This window comes from Leiobunum rupestre, chromosome 8 (assembly GCF_980474605.1).
Source record: "Leiobunum rupestre chromosome 8, qqLeiRupe1.1.hap1, whole genome shotgun sequence".
In the NCBI taxonomy this organism is placed as follows: domain Eukaryota; kingdom Metazoa; phylum Arthropoda; class Arachnida; order Opiliones; family Sclerosomatidae; genus Leiobunum; species Leiobunum rupestre.
The window spans coordinates 23,858,605-23,877,050 of NC_143391.1; the positions used below are offsets into that span (position 1 = coordinate 23,858,605).

Here is an 18,446-nt window from a genome sequence, read left to right on the forward strand (position 1 = left end):
AAAAAATAGTCGATTTCCATTTTAAAGATCCCAGATTGAGGTCGAAAATTCGTTTCTTCGCCTTCCCCTTCCCTCCTTTTTTGCATTTTCTGACTAGCGGTACCCTCTAGCGGGAGTCGTTTTTCATCCACCACCTCCGCCTTTTTATATTTTAGTTCCCTTTTTGGGCGCGTGGGGGAGCTTGCGGTAACTTTGCATATATCGTCGATTATAGAACGCTCACGGGGTCTTCTCTATAGAGTGGCAATATCTTTTCCCCCAGAACTCTTTCTTCGAAGAACACTCCAGAAGCAGCGAGGGCCGGCTTGATGGCGGTGATATTAACGCTACGCGAACCCGAGAGCATTTAACTGTTTTCCAGTCCAATGGCCTTCATTTTAAAGATTTAAATTAGTTGATTCAATATCGAGTGCTTTCTCTCTCTCTCCCACTCCCTCTCTAGTTCGCCTATTCTGTCAAACCAAATTTATCTCATTTGTAGTCTATTCTTCGGCGTAACCAAATTGATATTGCGGCCTTATACAATCAATGTCAAGTAGATTTTGCACCTTGCATTCTATGGTACCCTTTCGTCGTCTGCTGGCGTTATATCAGCTTGGCTAATACCCAAGGCACCACCTTAGGCCTAAGTCATCGTGCGAATTTTAAAGCCATTAATTCAGGTGACCGGGTTACAATGCGTAGGAGGGTGATGGCAAGTCCTTCATGCCACACTACACTCACTATTGCCGTTAACCTAGACAAGTTTTTATGGTAAGGGAAAACCGAAGAGCTCGGGGAAATCCCCTTTAAGCGGTGGGGAGAGAACTGACCAGCTCAACGCGAAAGGAGCTGTTCCGAGTTTTCACTTACACTAGAAACGATTTGATGAATTTTTCACGAGTTTAAGGTCGCCATTTTCGCTAGATATAACGTTATATATGTAATATGATTTAGCATTTTATTGGAATTTTGGTCCCCGCCAGACACCGTTTAGTTGAAGTACGGGATAAAGTGTGTAACTTTATTATTGGACTCGACCAACTTGTTTTCAATTTTCGACAGTTATGTTGATTTTTAGCGGTTTTTAGATAACCCTTCATCGGAATTCCATTGAATTGTGTATTTGAAAAGAATATTTCAGTATCTGTCACGCGTTTAAAAAATACGAAGAACACTATAGGAATAGACCTTTTTATTTGCCCAAAAAAAGTGTATATTCTTCAGAGCAACCGCCTTTGACTGGAGCAATTCGATAAGAATGAACCGTAGAATAGACATCCATTTCGTAGGCTCGCCTCTAAATTTAACCTTCCCGGCCGAAAATCGAATTATGATCCGAGTCGCAAAACGACACTTTTCCGGTTCATTTCCCCTCGAACGTATATTGACACTGAACCCGCAGATTCACCAAAGCCATTGAATCTTTTTCAACCGATATTCGAATCTGACTTATATTTTAAAATTCCTTATACTTCAAAAAGTGGATAAGTAAAAATGGAGGGGGAGGGGCGGGGGGAAATCGGGCTGGTTCTCATCTTTACCGAAGGAGGGCGCTTCTTTTCATAATACCGACATCTTTATTCAGTCGGGTTGTTTTATCGCTCTCTTTTGCATTTAGATTCGGATCTCTATTTACCCCTTTTCATCTCTTTCTTTTGGCTGCCCACGCTTTTCTATTTTCTCTGGGAAAAAGATGACTCCTCCGGAAAGCCAAATATTCTCGCCATTCTCTCTCCTCAACATCGAGACGATATTAAGTTTAAACCTGGAAGGCATATTTCATTTCGCGCGCTTTATACAAAGTGGGAAACTCTGTAGCTTCCACTCCCGGTCTTATTTCCCATTGGTTTTAGAAACGTCTTATTTTTAAGTTTTTCCCAAATAGAACGGAGAAGGAAATGGTTTATCTTAACTCTCTATTGCCCCGCGGTCTTATAGCCTTATACGCGTATCTAACGGAAAGATTATAATGGAGTTTCAATTTGCATAAAGAGCCGAATTGGTAAAGCCAATATATCTCTTCCATGCCAAAAATCCTTCCTCCAAAAATGTGTTTGTTTTTGTCCGTCAGGGCAATGGCCGTATATTTCGTAAAACTATTAGTTTTTTCACTCCCTATTTCCAAAAATTCATTTTGATTTAGTTGATCTTTAAAATAGTAAATACGAACTATAAATTCAATTAGATAGCTTAATCGAAAATGTCTGGAGAAATACTTTATCGTCGAAACAAGTTTATTTTAATAGCTACTTTAAATCAAAGAAAATGGGTTATTTAATTTAATTAGAATTGAAATAAGACTAGTTGTTTCTCGGATATTTTTAACAATCCACCAATTTAATTGTCTACGGCACTTTCTCTCCCAAAACACCAGATAAAAAATAATTGGCTATTTATTAGCGTAGCGTGGGTTTCGCGCCAGCCAGCTAGTCAGTCAGTCGGTTGTAGATATTTTTAATTGGCTTTGTTGCTGCGAAAATACTTTTCGGGGTGAGTCATAGCCCTTTAATTGCACCTAGACCCTATCCTAAGATCCCCCTTATTTTTGCGCGCGCACTGTATTTTCACCCCAGTAGTTGCTATCATAGAAGTCTCCAATCCCCATAATGGCAACAAATTTAATGAGGTAGACTGTTAGGGAGCTACTTGCAGGGTGGCGGATACAAGGGGATTGCTGAGTTTTTGTCTTTATCTATTACATAAAAGCCAGAACAAAAGGAGAATCGCAACCCATCTCCCCTTTTCTCTCCTCTATCTGGTCGCTCGCATCTCTCCTTTGTACCCCCAAATTATTCCTTCAATGGTTTCATTATAAGGCAAATCTCTTTTCTTATTGCGTCTAAAAATAATTGGCCTTGAAGACGGCATCCTTTTGGGATGATAATTTATCCCGAAGAAAACCAGACCCGCGCGTGCTACTTTACTTACCCTTCCGTACGACGTAGAATGTACCCTCGGCCGGCCTTTCATCGCGGTATCACGTAGCCCTTGGCCTCTAATGGAGGTCGATAAAGAGACCGTCTTCACCTTAGCCTCTTTTGTATCAAGATTTTTGTCATTGTTTTAATAAGAATGAGGGTAATAACCCAAATTCGCCGTACGACTATGGCCGTATAATTTAATATAAGCGTATTTTCCCCGTTTACAATTATTATTATCGAAACGATATTAATGTAAATGAGATTTTTTTCTCGCGAAAGAATGAGGAATAATTTCGTCGTTAATACTAATGGCGTTTATTTTTGTCGATTATTTGCAGTCGCTCCGGGAGAGCCCCAAGTGACACCGAGCAGTCCAGTGGCCAAAGAAGGCGAAAGGTTCGCCTTGACCTGCTCGAGTCGCGGGGGCAGTCCGGATCCTCAGATACAGTGGTATCGGCAGGGAGTACCTCAGCAAGGACTGCTGCAAAAGGGTGGATCCAAAGACAAGCCGACTTCCAGTATTTTGGAGTTGACTCCCAAAATGGAAGACGATGGCGCCACTTACCGATGCACCGTCTGGAACAGGGCCATCCGGGAAGAAACTCGACTGGAAAATAGCGTCTCTTTGAGAGTGCATTGTGAGTAGCTTTTAATTGTTTCGCTAACGCGCGCTATTAAAACGCGGACCGACATCAAAAGGGGGCGCTGAAGTCTTGACACATTTAAACGTCGCCGAACAATGAATTATTAATTAATCTCATTTCCTTAACTACAGAGCGCCCCACCTTCGACGATTAAAGCGCTCTTTATTTTATCATACGTAATATTTAGACGTTGTAATTAATTTAAAACGATCCGGATAATTTAGGTTGCCAAATATAGAAACTTAGATATCTTTTATGGAGATTACTTAAATAGAGCGTGTCACCGTGGATGACCGTATACGACTCTCGTATAATCGCCTTCATTTTTTATTTTTATGATGGTTTAATATCTTTCGACATTTGACCGATCCGCGTCTTGGTTTTGTTAATGGCTTGATGGAGAAAAATAATCAAGTTTCTTTTACAGGGCCCCCAGAGGTCCTATAATTCCTATAAAATACTATATTTTCTAAAATGTCCTATAAAATCCTATATTTTTAGCAAAATCCCCCAAAAGTCCTATAAAATCCTATAATTTTGATATTTTCCCCCTTTCAAATCCAACCACTCAGTTCAATTGCTAGATTTAGCTACAGGATAAATTCATATGCAAAGCCATTCTAGTCTATACTTTTGTTATTGTTAACATGGTTAGCTACTAGTTTATTTTGTGATAAAATGCCATGGTTAAATAGTTTCTATTTTTTAAGTGAAAATCAAAGATTTATTTCACTAAATATAGATTGTTTTTAAATGCGTAAAGTTAGTAAACGAAATAGCATATATAGTCCTATAAAATCCTATAATTTTGTAAAAATAGTCCTATAAAGTCGTATATTTTTAGAAATATAAATCCTATTTTTCCTATAAAAAATTGAAGATTTGAGTGGGGGCCCTGCTTTTATTTCTGGTTATTTGTCGTTTGTCAGGGCGCGTTCTCGTTCGAAGCGACACTTAAATTATCGATGGGGCTCTACGCGAGATTGGAAAACCGCGCCAGCTACCGTAAATTCAGCAACAGGTCTCCTTTCTTTTAGCTTCTTTTTAGCTCTTTTTGCGCGAATTAATTTATGGAAATGGTCTCGCAATTTAAAGAAACGCTAGAGAGGGAAAATGCCCCATCCACCAAACAAACGCCCCTATTTTTATAGGCGAGGGGAGAAGTTTTGATTTATGGTTTGGAGAGGGTAGCCGTTAGATGGCGCGAATTTATGGCGCAGCTTCCCTCGAAGAATACCTCGTTTTAGGTGAAGTTGCTTTATGCCTATGTAAATACTGACAATCTTCAAAAATACATTTTTCTTTCATGGTCTAAACGTATTGCTTTTGGAGCTATATTTATACATTTTGTAGAAAATTACCTAGTCACCAGATAACGTTTGACCTTTTAGAAAGGTTCGTGAGTTAAATCGCGATTCGTAGTGTCCAAATAAATCGCGGATTAGTTAGCTTTGTCACTATGGTCTTAAACATGTTGAGACGTCGAATATTGACCAAATATTAAATTTCGATAAATTTAAAAAATCAACTTTGGAAATGGAACTTTAAATTGTTTTTATAATTAACCCGGTTCTTCGGCTGATAGGCATTCTAGACGAAAACACAAATTAAAACTCCTTAATTTGATTTTCATCTAGAACTATCGATCGAAGAAGGTCTTTTTCATTTTTTGCGTAGTTTAATGTTCTATCTCTTCAGAATGACAGTCTTCGAATAGTTTGTAGATTTTTCATTTGTTTTAAAGCGTCATACAATAACAATTTAAAAGATGTTAGAAAATTTATATTTTGTGTTTCGGTCGTGCTACGTATAAATATTCCTTAATCGCGAAAACATTTTGACATTAATAAAAAAATAGGATAGAAAATGTTTTTGTTATGGCGCGTTTAAATCTGCGTAAAATGAATCATCGAGAAACTGGGACCAAAAGCAAAACAACCCGCAGCAACAGCGACCAAATATATTTCCTACATAATGACGGTCGCCGAAACTAATAATTTGGACTGCTGGGTAATAAAGCCCGGGCCTAATATTTGCTCCCGGAGGGGGGGGGGTTACTTTGGTCGTCGCTAGTGCAAATAAACGGGCCAAAGATATTTTAATTTGAAATAAAGTACTACTCATTTTGAGCGAGACGAATCCTCTGGAGAGACAGGAACAAAAAATAGACTAAAATAAGCGACTCAAAATATTGAACGGTACGCGAGGGAAGCTTCGTTATTTTTTTGTCTCCATCGATTCGCGACCCCGATAGGAGGAGCCTAATTCGTTTCCACTGGGGAAGCCCGCGAGATAATAGTGATGATGATGATGAGGGGCTGAGAGAGAGATACAACCCGGACTCCCCGCGAGTTCACTTCGTACTTCTGTTTCGCCTTCGACGACTATCGGGCGTACTTTATACGGATGAGTCAGGTAACCCCGCCGTACCCGAGTTAAAAAAAAGGAAGATAAAAAATCTTGTTCAGTAGCTATGTTTTAAAATGACTGGTTGAGAACATCTGCTCCTCATCAGTAAAAAAAATAAAACTTGAAATTATAGGCATGACTCCCGTATGACGAAAAAAAATTCGACATATCAATCGTTGCAAACCAGTTTCAAGATCTTCCCAACAATCGAATTTTTTTTGGCGATTTTTTTTCTATCGGCGTTTCTTTAAAGGATGACTAGTCTACAGAAACGATTTATTTCCGATGGAGAGCGAATTTTTTTAAACCATTACCTAGAAAGAATTGCCGGCAAAGATGTACAACGTAGACGGTTCTATCTGGTTTTATATCATAACCGCGCGCTGGATATATTTATCCCGTCTTGCCCCGAGCTAATTCTTTCTACCGATTTCTTCTCTCGGTTTTGCTTATATAAGACCAGAGTTTTAAGCGTAGAAAAAGTTTATCCGCATCTACTCGGGGGCACGTAGATCCAACTGGTTTTCTCGGTTCGTCTCGGGGGTCATCCTTCTCGGTGTTAAATTTTTATCGGTGTGTCGTTCGCGGGTTCAATAACACGTATTCTCCTCCTTTCGCGAGTTCTTCCAACTTCAATTTTGTATATCGAGAAGCGGTCGAACTTATTTTCGCGAATCGCCTCGAGGGCTTATTTATGCATTGATGGTCTTAGATCATCGCCCCCCCTCCCCTGGAATTTTTTGGGGATATATTTTCATTTATCATTAAACACAAACATCCCAAAGTTCGGTTTCAAAATATCATAGTACTAGCTCGGATTTCTTAGTTCACATTTAAGACGTATTTCGTTGAAGCCTTTTCGCGATTTCTTTTTCGGCCATTCTTTGTAGACCCTACGAAGATAAATATATTTGAGGTTGCGATAAATATTTGGCCTTTTAATCAGAATTAAATTAATTAATTTGTTCTATATTTAATTATCAAAGTTACCGCAATTTTTGGCGAAATAACGCCGTGGAAATATTATTTGTCAAATGGATATTGTTACTTTGTTCCATTAACAGATAGGTATGGGGCGCCAAAAAAAAAGGAATATGAAAAATATAATATAATTTATAAACAAATATATAGATTATGACGTTTTGAAAATGAAAAATATATAGATGACGACGTTTTGGAAATTATATAGATTATGAGGTTTTGGAAAATATATAGATTATGACGTTTTGGAAAATATATATGACGTTTTGGAAAAATATATATATGACGTTTTGGAAAAATATATATATGACGTTTTGGAAAAATATATATATGACGTTTTGGAAAAATATATATATGACGTTTTGGAAAAATATATATATGACGTTTGGAAAAATATATATATGACGTTTGGAAAAATATATATATGACGTTTGGAAAAATATATATAAGACGACGTTTAGAAATTTAGATTATGAACTTAAAATCGACAATATTAAATTAAAATTTGTTTCAGCGTTCAATTTAAAAATATTAATAATTAGTTGGGTATAGATTTAGCAATTTTAATGGGGGAGTTGCTACGTTTTCGTTAAGTGGTTCTCCCTGAACAATCGCGAATACGACGGATTGGAGTAGACCTATTTTAGTTTCTAAATTAGATCTAGTAGCTACTATAATTGGCTTATTAAGTTCTAATTTTAAAATGATAATTTTAGATCGGATATTATTCGAATATAGAAATAAAATATTAAAATCCATTAAATTGAACTCATCTCGGAAATTGGAACGTTAGGACACCGAACGAGTAAAATTAATTCAGAGCGCATCAATAATGCACAGAGAAATGTATTGTGGTATTTGTATTAAAAGAAATATCCGTGAATGGTATCAAAAGCAAATATTTATTTTTAATGGTGTGTGTATATGAGCCAAGATGACAGAAAATGATATTAGATCTCTGATTACATTTTCTTCTGTCTTCGAGTCCCAAGAAACAAAAAGCTTTCGGTGCGTCTATCTGACTTATCACTCTTTTTCGCTCGTGTAATTAATGAAAAAACCTCGCGGGGGCCAGAGCCCCACTCCATCCCTTTTTACTCCCCCCACCCCCTTGCGCTCTCATCCACCACGCGCGGACATAAAAAGCGACTTGTTCTTGGCCTTTTCCCCCCGTGACAGTAAGGGATGGCACTCTCTCCGGGCAGTTCAATCAAAAGTGGTCGTGCCGGTACACTCTACGCCAGTATAGTATATATGGTCATCCTGGTACTCGTCCCGCGAACGGTACTGTAAGAAGCGGGGTAATAATCTATCGCTTCTGTCTCTCCCGGACTCTCTAGGAAATATATTTCCAACGCGTAAAAGTCTATAAAGGCCGCGATAAATTTTAGACGTATAACGCGGCGAGGGTACCACCGTGATTAAAGTAGGAAGGGGGTCTTTTTTTATACGCTCCTTGGCTTCTGCGCGTGTGTTTTTTTGGCGTTCAAGGACCACGGGCCACGTCCTCTCTCTTTTCTTTATAAGATTTCCTCACGTATCGTCTCGGGGATGGCCGCGTAATTGGTTTGAAGCGGCTAAAATTCAATTTTAGAGGCTCGCGTGGCGAAGTATTACTGGGACCGCTTCTTTTCGGCCTATTTTATTAGCTGGTAGTAATGGTAGGCGTAAAATTCGTAGCGAACGTTACCCGATTTTATAGCCAAAGAGTCGCTCGTGGAAGTGGGGCCATTCTTAGCTTCCTAGAGATAACTCCTTTATTTTTCATACCGCGGCATCGCGCCCAAAATGAAGTCGAATTCGGGGTAAGACCGGTTTTGTTAAAATATTTCCCCGAGGCATCGTCATCGCTTATTGATTGGCGAACTTGACCGTGATTGCTACGTCTGAAAATTTTCAAATTAGTTTTTTTGAAAACAATTTCTGCTTAAAGGAGCGAATATACCCGTATAGTTAGAAACGAAATTGGTTTATTTAAACTTGGTTTATCATAGGGGCTACGAGGCTATCAGCGACTAACCAACCTTGCCGACTTTTTTTTCTGCTGCAAAAATAGGGGACTCCTTTTAGAAACGAATTCACTTATGATCAATTCGCTAAAGCGTGAAAATAAAGCAATTCTCCCCCCGAAAGTCATCTCCCCCTCCACGCTCCCTTTGGCTTCTTTAAGTTTTATTCTTTGTTGGGAATTGGAAATGGAGAAAGATTTTTTTTATTATTCTACTTGTACGCGTTCGTCTCTTTCCGGAATCGCGGAGTGAGAATTCGATTTTTTTCCGTAGCTCCCACCTTCCTCTGTCTCCTCTTCCAGAAAGTTTCCATAAGCCCATTTCTTTTTGTCGGGGTTAGAGCCCCTGGTTGCGCCTCGATGAACCCCTGATCTCATTATGACTTTTTTTGGTGTTACCCCTTTTTTACCGGATATAAATCCCGACTTACTTAACACCGTAGGCTTTGGTATACAGAGAAGTAAAGTCCGCGACTCTTTCCTTCTGGCTATAGTGTCGGGTAGGTCGGGGTTCCGTTAATACCCCCTCTCTTTTTATTCCGGCGGAGAAGCCCGACTTCCCAATCAGGAGGGCTTTTACCAACCTGATTGATTGAGCATGCGCCAACGACTCAAAAAATTACCCGGGAAGGCACGCAGTTGTGAATAATAGGTGACACAACCTAGACCCCCTTTATTTTAACCCCCGAGTTGTCGGATTTTTATCCGCTCTTGGCGCGCTCTTTAAGTAGGTATTACAATCGTGTACTTCGATGTCGTTTGTGTCCGCCAGTTTCGAATAGGTGAAACTTTAAAGTCCAGGGGGGCGGAAAAGATGGTAGTCACGTGACTTTGTGGAAAACTGCAGCGCCATCTATCCTAAGAAATACGAATTATTATTCAATTTCTTTGGCTACTGGCTGTTTAAATTTTGATCGATTCATGTAAATTATATAATTATTATTATTTATAACATCTTGTAATAGAAAGGTGCAAGTTAATTAGCTTTCTGCAGTATATGGAAGAAATGATTTTTTCTTTACCGTCGCACGGCCAACTATGAACACGATTTACCGAATCGAAGTTGGCTGTGATATGGTAGTCACGTGATTTAGTTTTCCCATTTTAACAAGTTGGTTAAGAACAAATTTACTTTATAGTTTCGCCTATTGAAACTAAAATAGTTTAAAATTACCGTGATACTCTTAAGAGGAACCAAAGTGTAGATGTTTAAGTAATCGGCTGTACAAATCGTAGGTAATCACGGAAGATAATTTAAAGCACTGGGAATCACAGAGAAATTGTGATAAATCACTGGAAATCGCCGAACAATTGTGCAAGTTGACCACACCTATATTTAATGTCCTATATTTTCAATGTCTCCCTAGAACTTCCTTTAATTACTCCATTTTCATATTTTTACGAACTTTTTCGTACTTAACCCGTTGCGTAAATTTTTCAATCGTATTAGAAATCGTACCTAGCTCGGCCAATAGCTTGGTCAATTCTTAAACCAAATTCCCTTGAAACAAGTATTTAAAATATACATTTTTCTTTTAGGTCAACAGAAATTATCCTATTTTTTCCTATACTTGAAAAAAAAAATCTAGATTACCAATTTCCTATTTTTCTTAGAAATTGGTTTGTTTTTTCTTTGTTCACCCATTAATTGGAAATCCTAATATCTTTCGAAAACCAGTAATTCAGGGTTCATGCACGACCTGGAAAACCTGGAAAAGTCCGGGAATTTGAAAATTATTCCAAAATGTCAGGGAAAAGTCAGGGAATTTGAAAATTATTCCAAAATGTCAGGGAAAAGTCAGGGAATTTGAAAATTATTCCAAAAAGTCAGGGAATTTGAAAATTATTCCAAAAAGTCAGGGAATTTGAAAATTATTCCAAAAAGTCAGGGAATTTGAAAATTATTCCAAAAAGTCAGGGAATTTGAAAATTATTCCAAAAAGTCAGGGAATTTGAAAATTATTCCAAAAAGTCAGGGAATTTGAAAATTATTCCAAAAAGTCAGGGAATTTGAAAATTATTCCAAAAAGTCAGGGAATTTGAAAATTATTCCAAAAAGTCAGGGAATTTGAAAATTATTCCAAAAAGTCAGGGAATTTGAAAATTATTCCAAAAAGTCAGGGAATTTGAAAATTATTCCAAAAAGTCAGGGAATTTGAAAATTATTCCAAAAAGTCAGGAAATTTGAAAATTATTCCAAAAAGTCAGGGAATTTTAAAATTATTCCAAAAAGTCAGGGAATTTTAAAATTATTCCAAAAAGTCAGGGAATTTTAAAATTATTCCAAAATGTCAGGGAATTTTAAAATTATTCCAAAATGTCAGGGAATTTTAAAATTATTCCAAAATGTCAGGGAATTTTAAAATGTTTAAAAAAAGGTCAAGGCAAAGTCCGGAAATTTGAAAATGTTTCTAAAAGGTCAGGGAATTTAAAAATGATTCCAAAATGTCAGGGAAAAGTCAAGGAACTTGTAAATGGTCCCAAAAAGTAAGGGTATTTGAAAATTATTCCAAAAAAATCAGGCAAATAAATTTTGTAAAGTAAATATTTTTCAAGATTTTTACCTCAAACCATTGATTTATTCTACAAAAATTGTCAGGAAAAATTTGTCAATTTTTGGTCAGGGAAAACCTAGAAATATCAGGGAATTTAATTCCGGAAATTTTGTCCGAACCCTGTAATCAGTTGTACAACATCTGGTTATCATAACGCGACGCGAGCTCGACTCCGTTCCGAAATAGGACCCCCCAAATCCGCGAGGGTGAAACCGAGCTACACGTGCACGAGCGACTTATTCACCTCGTCGCGATCCGAGAACGGGCCTGGCTTTCGTCGAATTTTTAGGAATGACATTGTCATTTCCGAACAATTTTTTATTCTTTCTCGCTCTGGTCGTGTATAAAGCTCATCAAAGCGCGAGGCTAAACTCGGCGACGTTAAAACTGGGCCCTCCCTCGTTTTTACGTTTAATCACTCGATAGCTCGTTAGCACACCGACCAAATCATATTTTTTTCCCCTCGCTAACGTACTTTTCAGGGGAGATTTTTTCGGGAGGAAAAGCTGATAGCATCCCGTACGCGACGTTTATACCAAGTCCCGTTAAATACATTTTTTTTCGGTTCGATGAAGGGGGAGGGTGGGAGCTAGAAACTTAAACGCAATAAGGTGGAGAGTACGAGCCCGGTTCGTAGTGTTCGCGGTGGGCCGCGATAATTTCCTATAAGAGTCCCCGCTTCTGAGTTTTAATTTTCAGGAAATTACCGACTGACGTGCTCTCACGGCCTCGTTTCGCTTTTATCCAAACTTCAAAGGGTGTATTTCTGTATAAGGGAAGGAGGTGTGTATTTTGGAATTGTACCCGGATTAACGCGAATTACTACGCTGTTGAATTCCCGGATTGTACCTCCTCCGAGCGCCTTCGCGAGTGTTGTAGGTTAGTCGACGTGTACCGCTAAATATTAAATCGAATCGGAAAGTTGAACCCGCTCTTTCATTTATTCATTCGCATTTCGACCCTTTTTCAAGCTCCGATTGCCTGATAAGAGCCATTACGCGCTAACGCCGTAGCGGCGCGTTTTCACGCCTTATTTGTGTTCCAAATATTCGGAAATCTTTTTTAATTTCTTCGCGGAAAATTCTTTTTTCGAAATCGCTTTCCGGTCTGAGTCTGGGAGGGGGAGTATCTCGCGTTCAACTTCAAACCAATTTTCACCGAATTTTCTTAACTGAAGAAGCCTATTTAATTAGTCTAATTGAATTTTCTTTTTAACGCGAAAGTGAAATAAATTTTTAATTTTCTTAAAACATTTAATAAATTTAAATTAAATAAATTACACGGAAACCTTTTTAATTTTTGAATTGTTTGAGAAAACGTCTAATTTTATTTTTAATAAGGCGCGTCTTTTACCCGAGTTGAATAAAATCTTTAACCGTAGTCCAAATAAGGATGTTTTTAAAGTCTGGCTACGACGTGACCTTTGCCTACCCCCCTACGGGTATCGGCGTGTCCAGGTCCCATCTCTCACGCTTCGTTTTAAAGTCTTTACATTCACTTTCTGCTCCTTCCATTTCGTCGCTCCGTTTTTCTTTTAATATCTTTCGTCGGGAATATTTTCGTGTGGAAGGGAAATTTAGTTGAACTGCTCTCTGATAAATGGCGTCGAAGTCTTCCTCCTATTGGAGGCCGTCGAGTCCAAATGACTGCCCATCTCATTCGCCTCTTTTTTATCTCTCGGACCCTTTCCTATATGTTTTACGGGACTCGCTAGGCTCATTATCACATACTGGTCCTCTCTCTCCCTCAATCCTTCTCCTACGCTACAGCATCGTCTACCGTCCCTCGTTTCATAATTTAGAATTTCACCCGAACTCGGAGCGAGCAACATCCCCCTGATATTTCGACTAATATCCGACCGAAATCCGAGCTTTCTATCGCGCTATCAGCTAAGTCCCAAGTTTCACTATAAACTCCGCAAAGTGAAAATGACTTCGATTAGAAGGCGAAAGAGAGAGGGAGACTTAACGTTTATTAGCGTGTCCCTTTCCCCCCCGCCCGCTTAATTTCTTTCCTTCGAGCTGCCCACTCTGCGCTATAAGAATCTAAACCTTTAGGGCGTAGGTACCATTATTTTTTCAGCCCTCCCTTTCTTAATTTCCCTGATTTTTGAAAGCCCCCACTCCTGTCTCCCCTCCTTGGCGTCTCATTTTAAAAGCGAAAGGGGTGGCGTAAAGGGCCACCAAATTCTGAAGGTATAGCCTTCACCTTTTCGTCCTATTAATGACCATCATTTGATCTCTTCCCCCCCCCCCGTGTTTCACTTTCTGCCTTAACTCTTCTGCTTCGCTGCACCCAAGATGCTTCCCTCCCTTTTCGTCGCTCCAAAAAATTTCGATTTTCTTTAAAGAATCATTTTTGTTATAACATTCCTTCGCTATCTCCTGACCTCCCATCGATTTTCGGCCCCTTTTTAAGGCGTCTTGGTTGATTCGAGCGGCACCCCCCGCCCCGCCTCTTCTCTCGTGTCCTGTCTTAAACGCTTTATATGGCCCCGTGTATCGCGCGTTCTTTGTCTCGAAATTTTCATCCATCCTCTGTTCTTTTTTCTTTCCATCCGTAGCCTTTAGCATCCTCATCCTGTTTTTTTTTTATTTTTGGGCTGAACTTTTTTGCCAGAATTGATTGTTTGATCAAATTTTTTAATCGGGTACTCTTCTCTTCCTCTCATTTTTAAGACAACCGTTATGATAGACAATTTTTCTTACTTTAATATGCTGCCGACGTTTGTTTAAATTTTTTTTAATTAAAAATTTCGGAAGTCTCGTTTTAACGTTGTTTTGATCGGTTATATTTTACTTTTGTTTTAATCATTTTAAATTCGGTTACGGTTTAGAAACCTTAATTATACTATTAATCGATACGTGTCCAGTTCCCATTCTGAACTTGAGTTAATTAACTACGAATATTTAATTAGTTTAGTGTTAATATCACGCTTTAATGTTCAAATCATAACATCCAAGCGTAAACGAAGCGAAGCGATAAACTTTACCAAAGTTAAATCAAGGATGTATTTGGGTTAACAGAGAATACTTAGCGACAACTATAGTTTCCGATTTAATGATTCGCTGTATGCTTATTCTCTGTTCACTCGAATAAATTCTTGGTTATTATATGTATATAACGAAGAACTTTTGAAAATAACTTTGGCGAAATTTAAAAAAACAAAACCAAAAATGCAATTAATTTCATAATTATTTCGCGTTTATTCAAACTACGACACGAATGAAGTTTAATTAACAATTATGTTTTTCAGATTCTCCACGTTTAACCGTCGGACCTTTCAACCCGTTAAAGGTCTTGACCGATACTGACGTCACGTTGACCTGCGGAATCCAAGCGAGTCCAACGGTTCGGTCAGTTCGATGGATGAAGAGTGGCATGATCCTCTCGAACACCCCCAACCACACCTTGCCCGGAGTGACCCCCAAAGACAGCGGCATCTACACTTGCGTGGCCGAAAACGGCATCGGGGAAGCCACTCAAGTCAATCTGGAACTCGTGGTGTTGTGTAAGTAGCTCCGTTTTCCTAAGAAGCCACCTTTTTGGAGAAAAGCTCGGGCTTATAAAAATAATTGGAATTACATTTTAAAGAAGTTAATCTTAAAAATATCTTAGTTATACACTGAACTTACAATGTTAGAATTAATTATTCAAAAAATTTCACTATTCTAATGTTAATCAGAATCAGACCAATCATATGCATGTATACAGGGTGTTTTGAAAGGTTATGGAAAAATTGTAAGGAGTTGTAGGGGTGAGTTGAGAAGTATGCCTGTTATTCCCCCATTTTCCTACGTTGAGTGAAAAGAGCGCCAGAGAGCTTCAAAGCATAGACTAAGAAAGGTTTCACAAGGACATTTCGCGCACGAATTTAAAACCATGTAAAGTCTCAGCACGGGAGGGCGCCACGTATATCAAAATGCTGGTGCGAACCAAAGACTAGTGAAACCTTTCTTAGTCTATGTTCAAAGTGTGGCCTACTAGCCCCTGGAAGTAGGCTGCAACGAGCGCAAAATCAAACAGCAGGGAAATGCGAAAATTAAGGTTTGGGTTCGGGTGATAGGTAAAAAATGACTTCGTAAACAAATCGAGGTAACCAGCGTAAAAAGGTAAACTTAAACGGTATTTAAAGTCCCTGCTGCTTGGTTTTGCGCTTTTTGCACCTACTTCCAGAGGCTAGTAGGCCACACGTTGAAGCTCTCTGGCGCTCTTTTAACTCATCGTAGGAAAATAAGGAAAAAACAGGCATACTTCTCAACTCACCCCCTACAATTCCTTACAATTTTTGCATAAAATTTGAAACACCCTGTATATTTGCCTTTAGTAGCCCAAATCTGAAATTTGTGTTAAAATATTTTTATTATTTTATAATTTTCTGTTGCAAAAATATTTATTGGCCACTAAATTCACTCTTGTCCAGGCCGTAATTTTCCACCTCGAAACACTGAAGTAGCTTCTCCTTACTTCTATAATTAATAGAATCTATCAGATTATCTCGGTATAAATACATGACGAAAAAAGTGACCCTCCCTTTTAGCGGAAAAAATTATTGGAGTGTATCTGAAAGATCCTAAAAATGGAACTGGGTTTCGTTGGCTTTATCCAAAAAATGAAAGCCCAGAAAGGAATTTTCGGCCTCTGGGAAATTACGACCAATTAATGTAGCGTAAATCCGAGCCCGGGCCTTGCCCTCTTTTCATAATTATTTTCTGGAAAGCCCAACCGGATTAAAAAACATTTTCGCGACCGGACACTCCCGACTCTGACCTAACAACGCTAAGCCGGAGACTTTACCCGACCCCTTCGCGTTGTTTAGCCGTCAGCTGAGAGGATATCTTCCTTAAGCCTAAGCTAAAAAGTTCGGTTCAGTTTGACGCGCGCTTCCCTAGCGCCATCTCTCGCGTGCTCGCGATACCTCGACGAAATTTCTTATTCTTTTTTTAAATAAACATCAGTTTCCTAGCCGAGGTTCCAGAAAAAAATTGCCAACGTCTTTTTTTTTTAAATTGAAGGCTAATACGGATCGGGCTTGTTCGCATTCGGTAGTTTTTTTTATTGGACTTTTAATTAAATAATTTGGTTTAATTTAAAAGCAAATTAAATTTATCCCTCAAATCACATCTTAGCAAATTAAATATACTAGCTCTACTCTCATTGGAAAATTTATCTCAAAACGTGCTCAAAGAATTAAATTATAAAAAAAAAGTTTATTACAATTTTTTATTTTATTGAAATAATTGGTAGCGGATTAGTCAGTTTGAAATTTCCAATTTCGTCCATTATTTTTATAACAATAGGCCCTGTTTTACGATTTATTATCGTAAAAGACTTTCGGACAACTTTCTTTTAGAAATTAATTAACGATATTGAAACGTTGTAAATTCTAACGGCTTTAAGAAGTCGTCGATCCCACGCGAACTATTCCTTTGTCAAATTACTTATGTAAATAAGTTTTTTTCTCCTCTAGCCTTTGTACGCGTTATTTTTCTCTTATAATTTTTAGATGAGAAGAGGAAGGTTTTAGTGTGAAAGGGAGGATCCGGCGCTGCCCTTTAGCTAGTTTAATTAAGTTCCTAGTCTCCGCGAAGGGACTTGAATATTTTTTCTTTATTCTCTCCATTATCCTAATAGCGTCATTAAATAATAAAGTCTTCGTATAGTAGTTCTACGTAAATCTAATTACAACAACACGACGTCCCGATTTAGCTCTCAACTTTTCTTCGACTGGCCCATAGCGCCCCGTGGCGATACTCTCTGCCTATAGCTACGACCAGCCTTAATCGAGTTCTTCACCCGTAAATCACGGAATGGTAAAGTCTACTCCCTTATAATAGTCGCGCCTCGGGTCCTAACCCTTCGTCGAGACTTAACCCGGTAATAGACCTTAGTTGGTGATATGTCGAAACTTTTCGGTACATTATTTCGCGACTGTTTAGTATCCAATTTGGATGTTAGTTAGCGCATCGCGACTTTCAAGTTTTAACTGGGCTGTACCTAATTAATACGCTTCGCAATGTTCTAAATGGCCGTCTCTCTTTTGTTTGGACCCGAGTTTTGTTTTGAATAATAAACAGAGATCTATTGTCGTATTATACGCGGTAGCTCGTAATCGGGGGAAATCTTAAAATTGAAGCAAATTTCCTCCCGAATATATTTTGTTTAATCGGTCTTTAGCGTAAATCGCGATTATACCCGTCAATGTTAGAAGTCTGGGATCTCGAATCTAGCTATTAAATATTATCGACTATACAAAGCTCTACGCGTTAATTTAGATTACGTGTTCACCTAGTGTTTACCCATCGACAATATTTACCAAAAGCGATTACAATGGCTTATATTTTACAAGATTGTTACTTATCGAGAAGCTATTTCAGAAATAAGAAAAATATCAAAGAGTTTTCCCCGAACTTTTTCTAACCCTTACTACGCCGGTGTAGTTGAGTGTAGGCGCGCTTCTAGGGTAAAATGGTTCTATTTTGGTTCAACATGGTGGTTGAATTCGTCTCACGTATCGCCGGCTAGCCTAACACCCCTATTATATTTAATAATCAACCATTTTAAGTTAACCTTGGTCGCTAATTGGTAATTTGACGCTCCCCGAAGAGCGGGGTGTGCTGTAAATGAAATTCGAGCGTTATTTAAAACCAGCGTGCGAGAAAATCTGTCCTTAATTGGTATTTATTAGAAGACCTACTCCAACGATTCCTAGCGTTAGAAGTAGCCGCGAATAATATTAAATTAAATAGGAGTAACTTTGAACTCCAGAGGGAAATTTAATTCGTTCCTTGTTTCGCGATGATACGCTTATAGATATTGGAGATAATTAAAAATAATCTTACGCTCTGGGAATTCCCTTGTTTCCTATTTTATTATATTTGTCACATCCAGCCGCTTTCATCTACTAATTCAAACTCATTTCTTATTCGTAAAAATTGGATTCATA

General features: G+C 38.4%; 1 protein-coding gene across 1 annotated transcript in view; it reads left to right on the forward strand.

Moving 5' to 3' along the window:
• LOC149932811 (contactin-4-like) overlaps window positions 1-18,446 on the forward strand; it is an 85,515-nt gene that overhangs the window by 36,740 nt on the left and 30,329 nt on the right. The window contains exons 3-4 of the mRNA XM_090157493.1: window positions 3,242-3,541; window positions 14,757-15,011. Coding sequence (XP_090013619.1) covers window positions 3,242-3,541; window positions 14,757-15,011 — 555 coding nt within the window. The remainder of the gene's footprint in view (window positions 1-3,241; window positions 3,542-14,756; window positions 15,012-18,446) is intronic.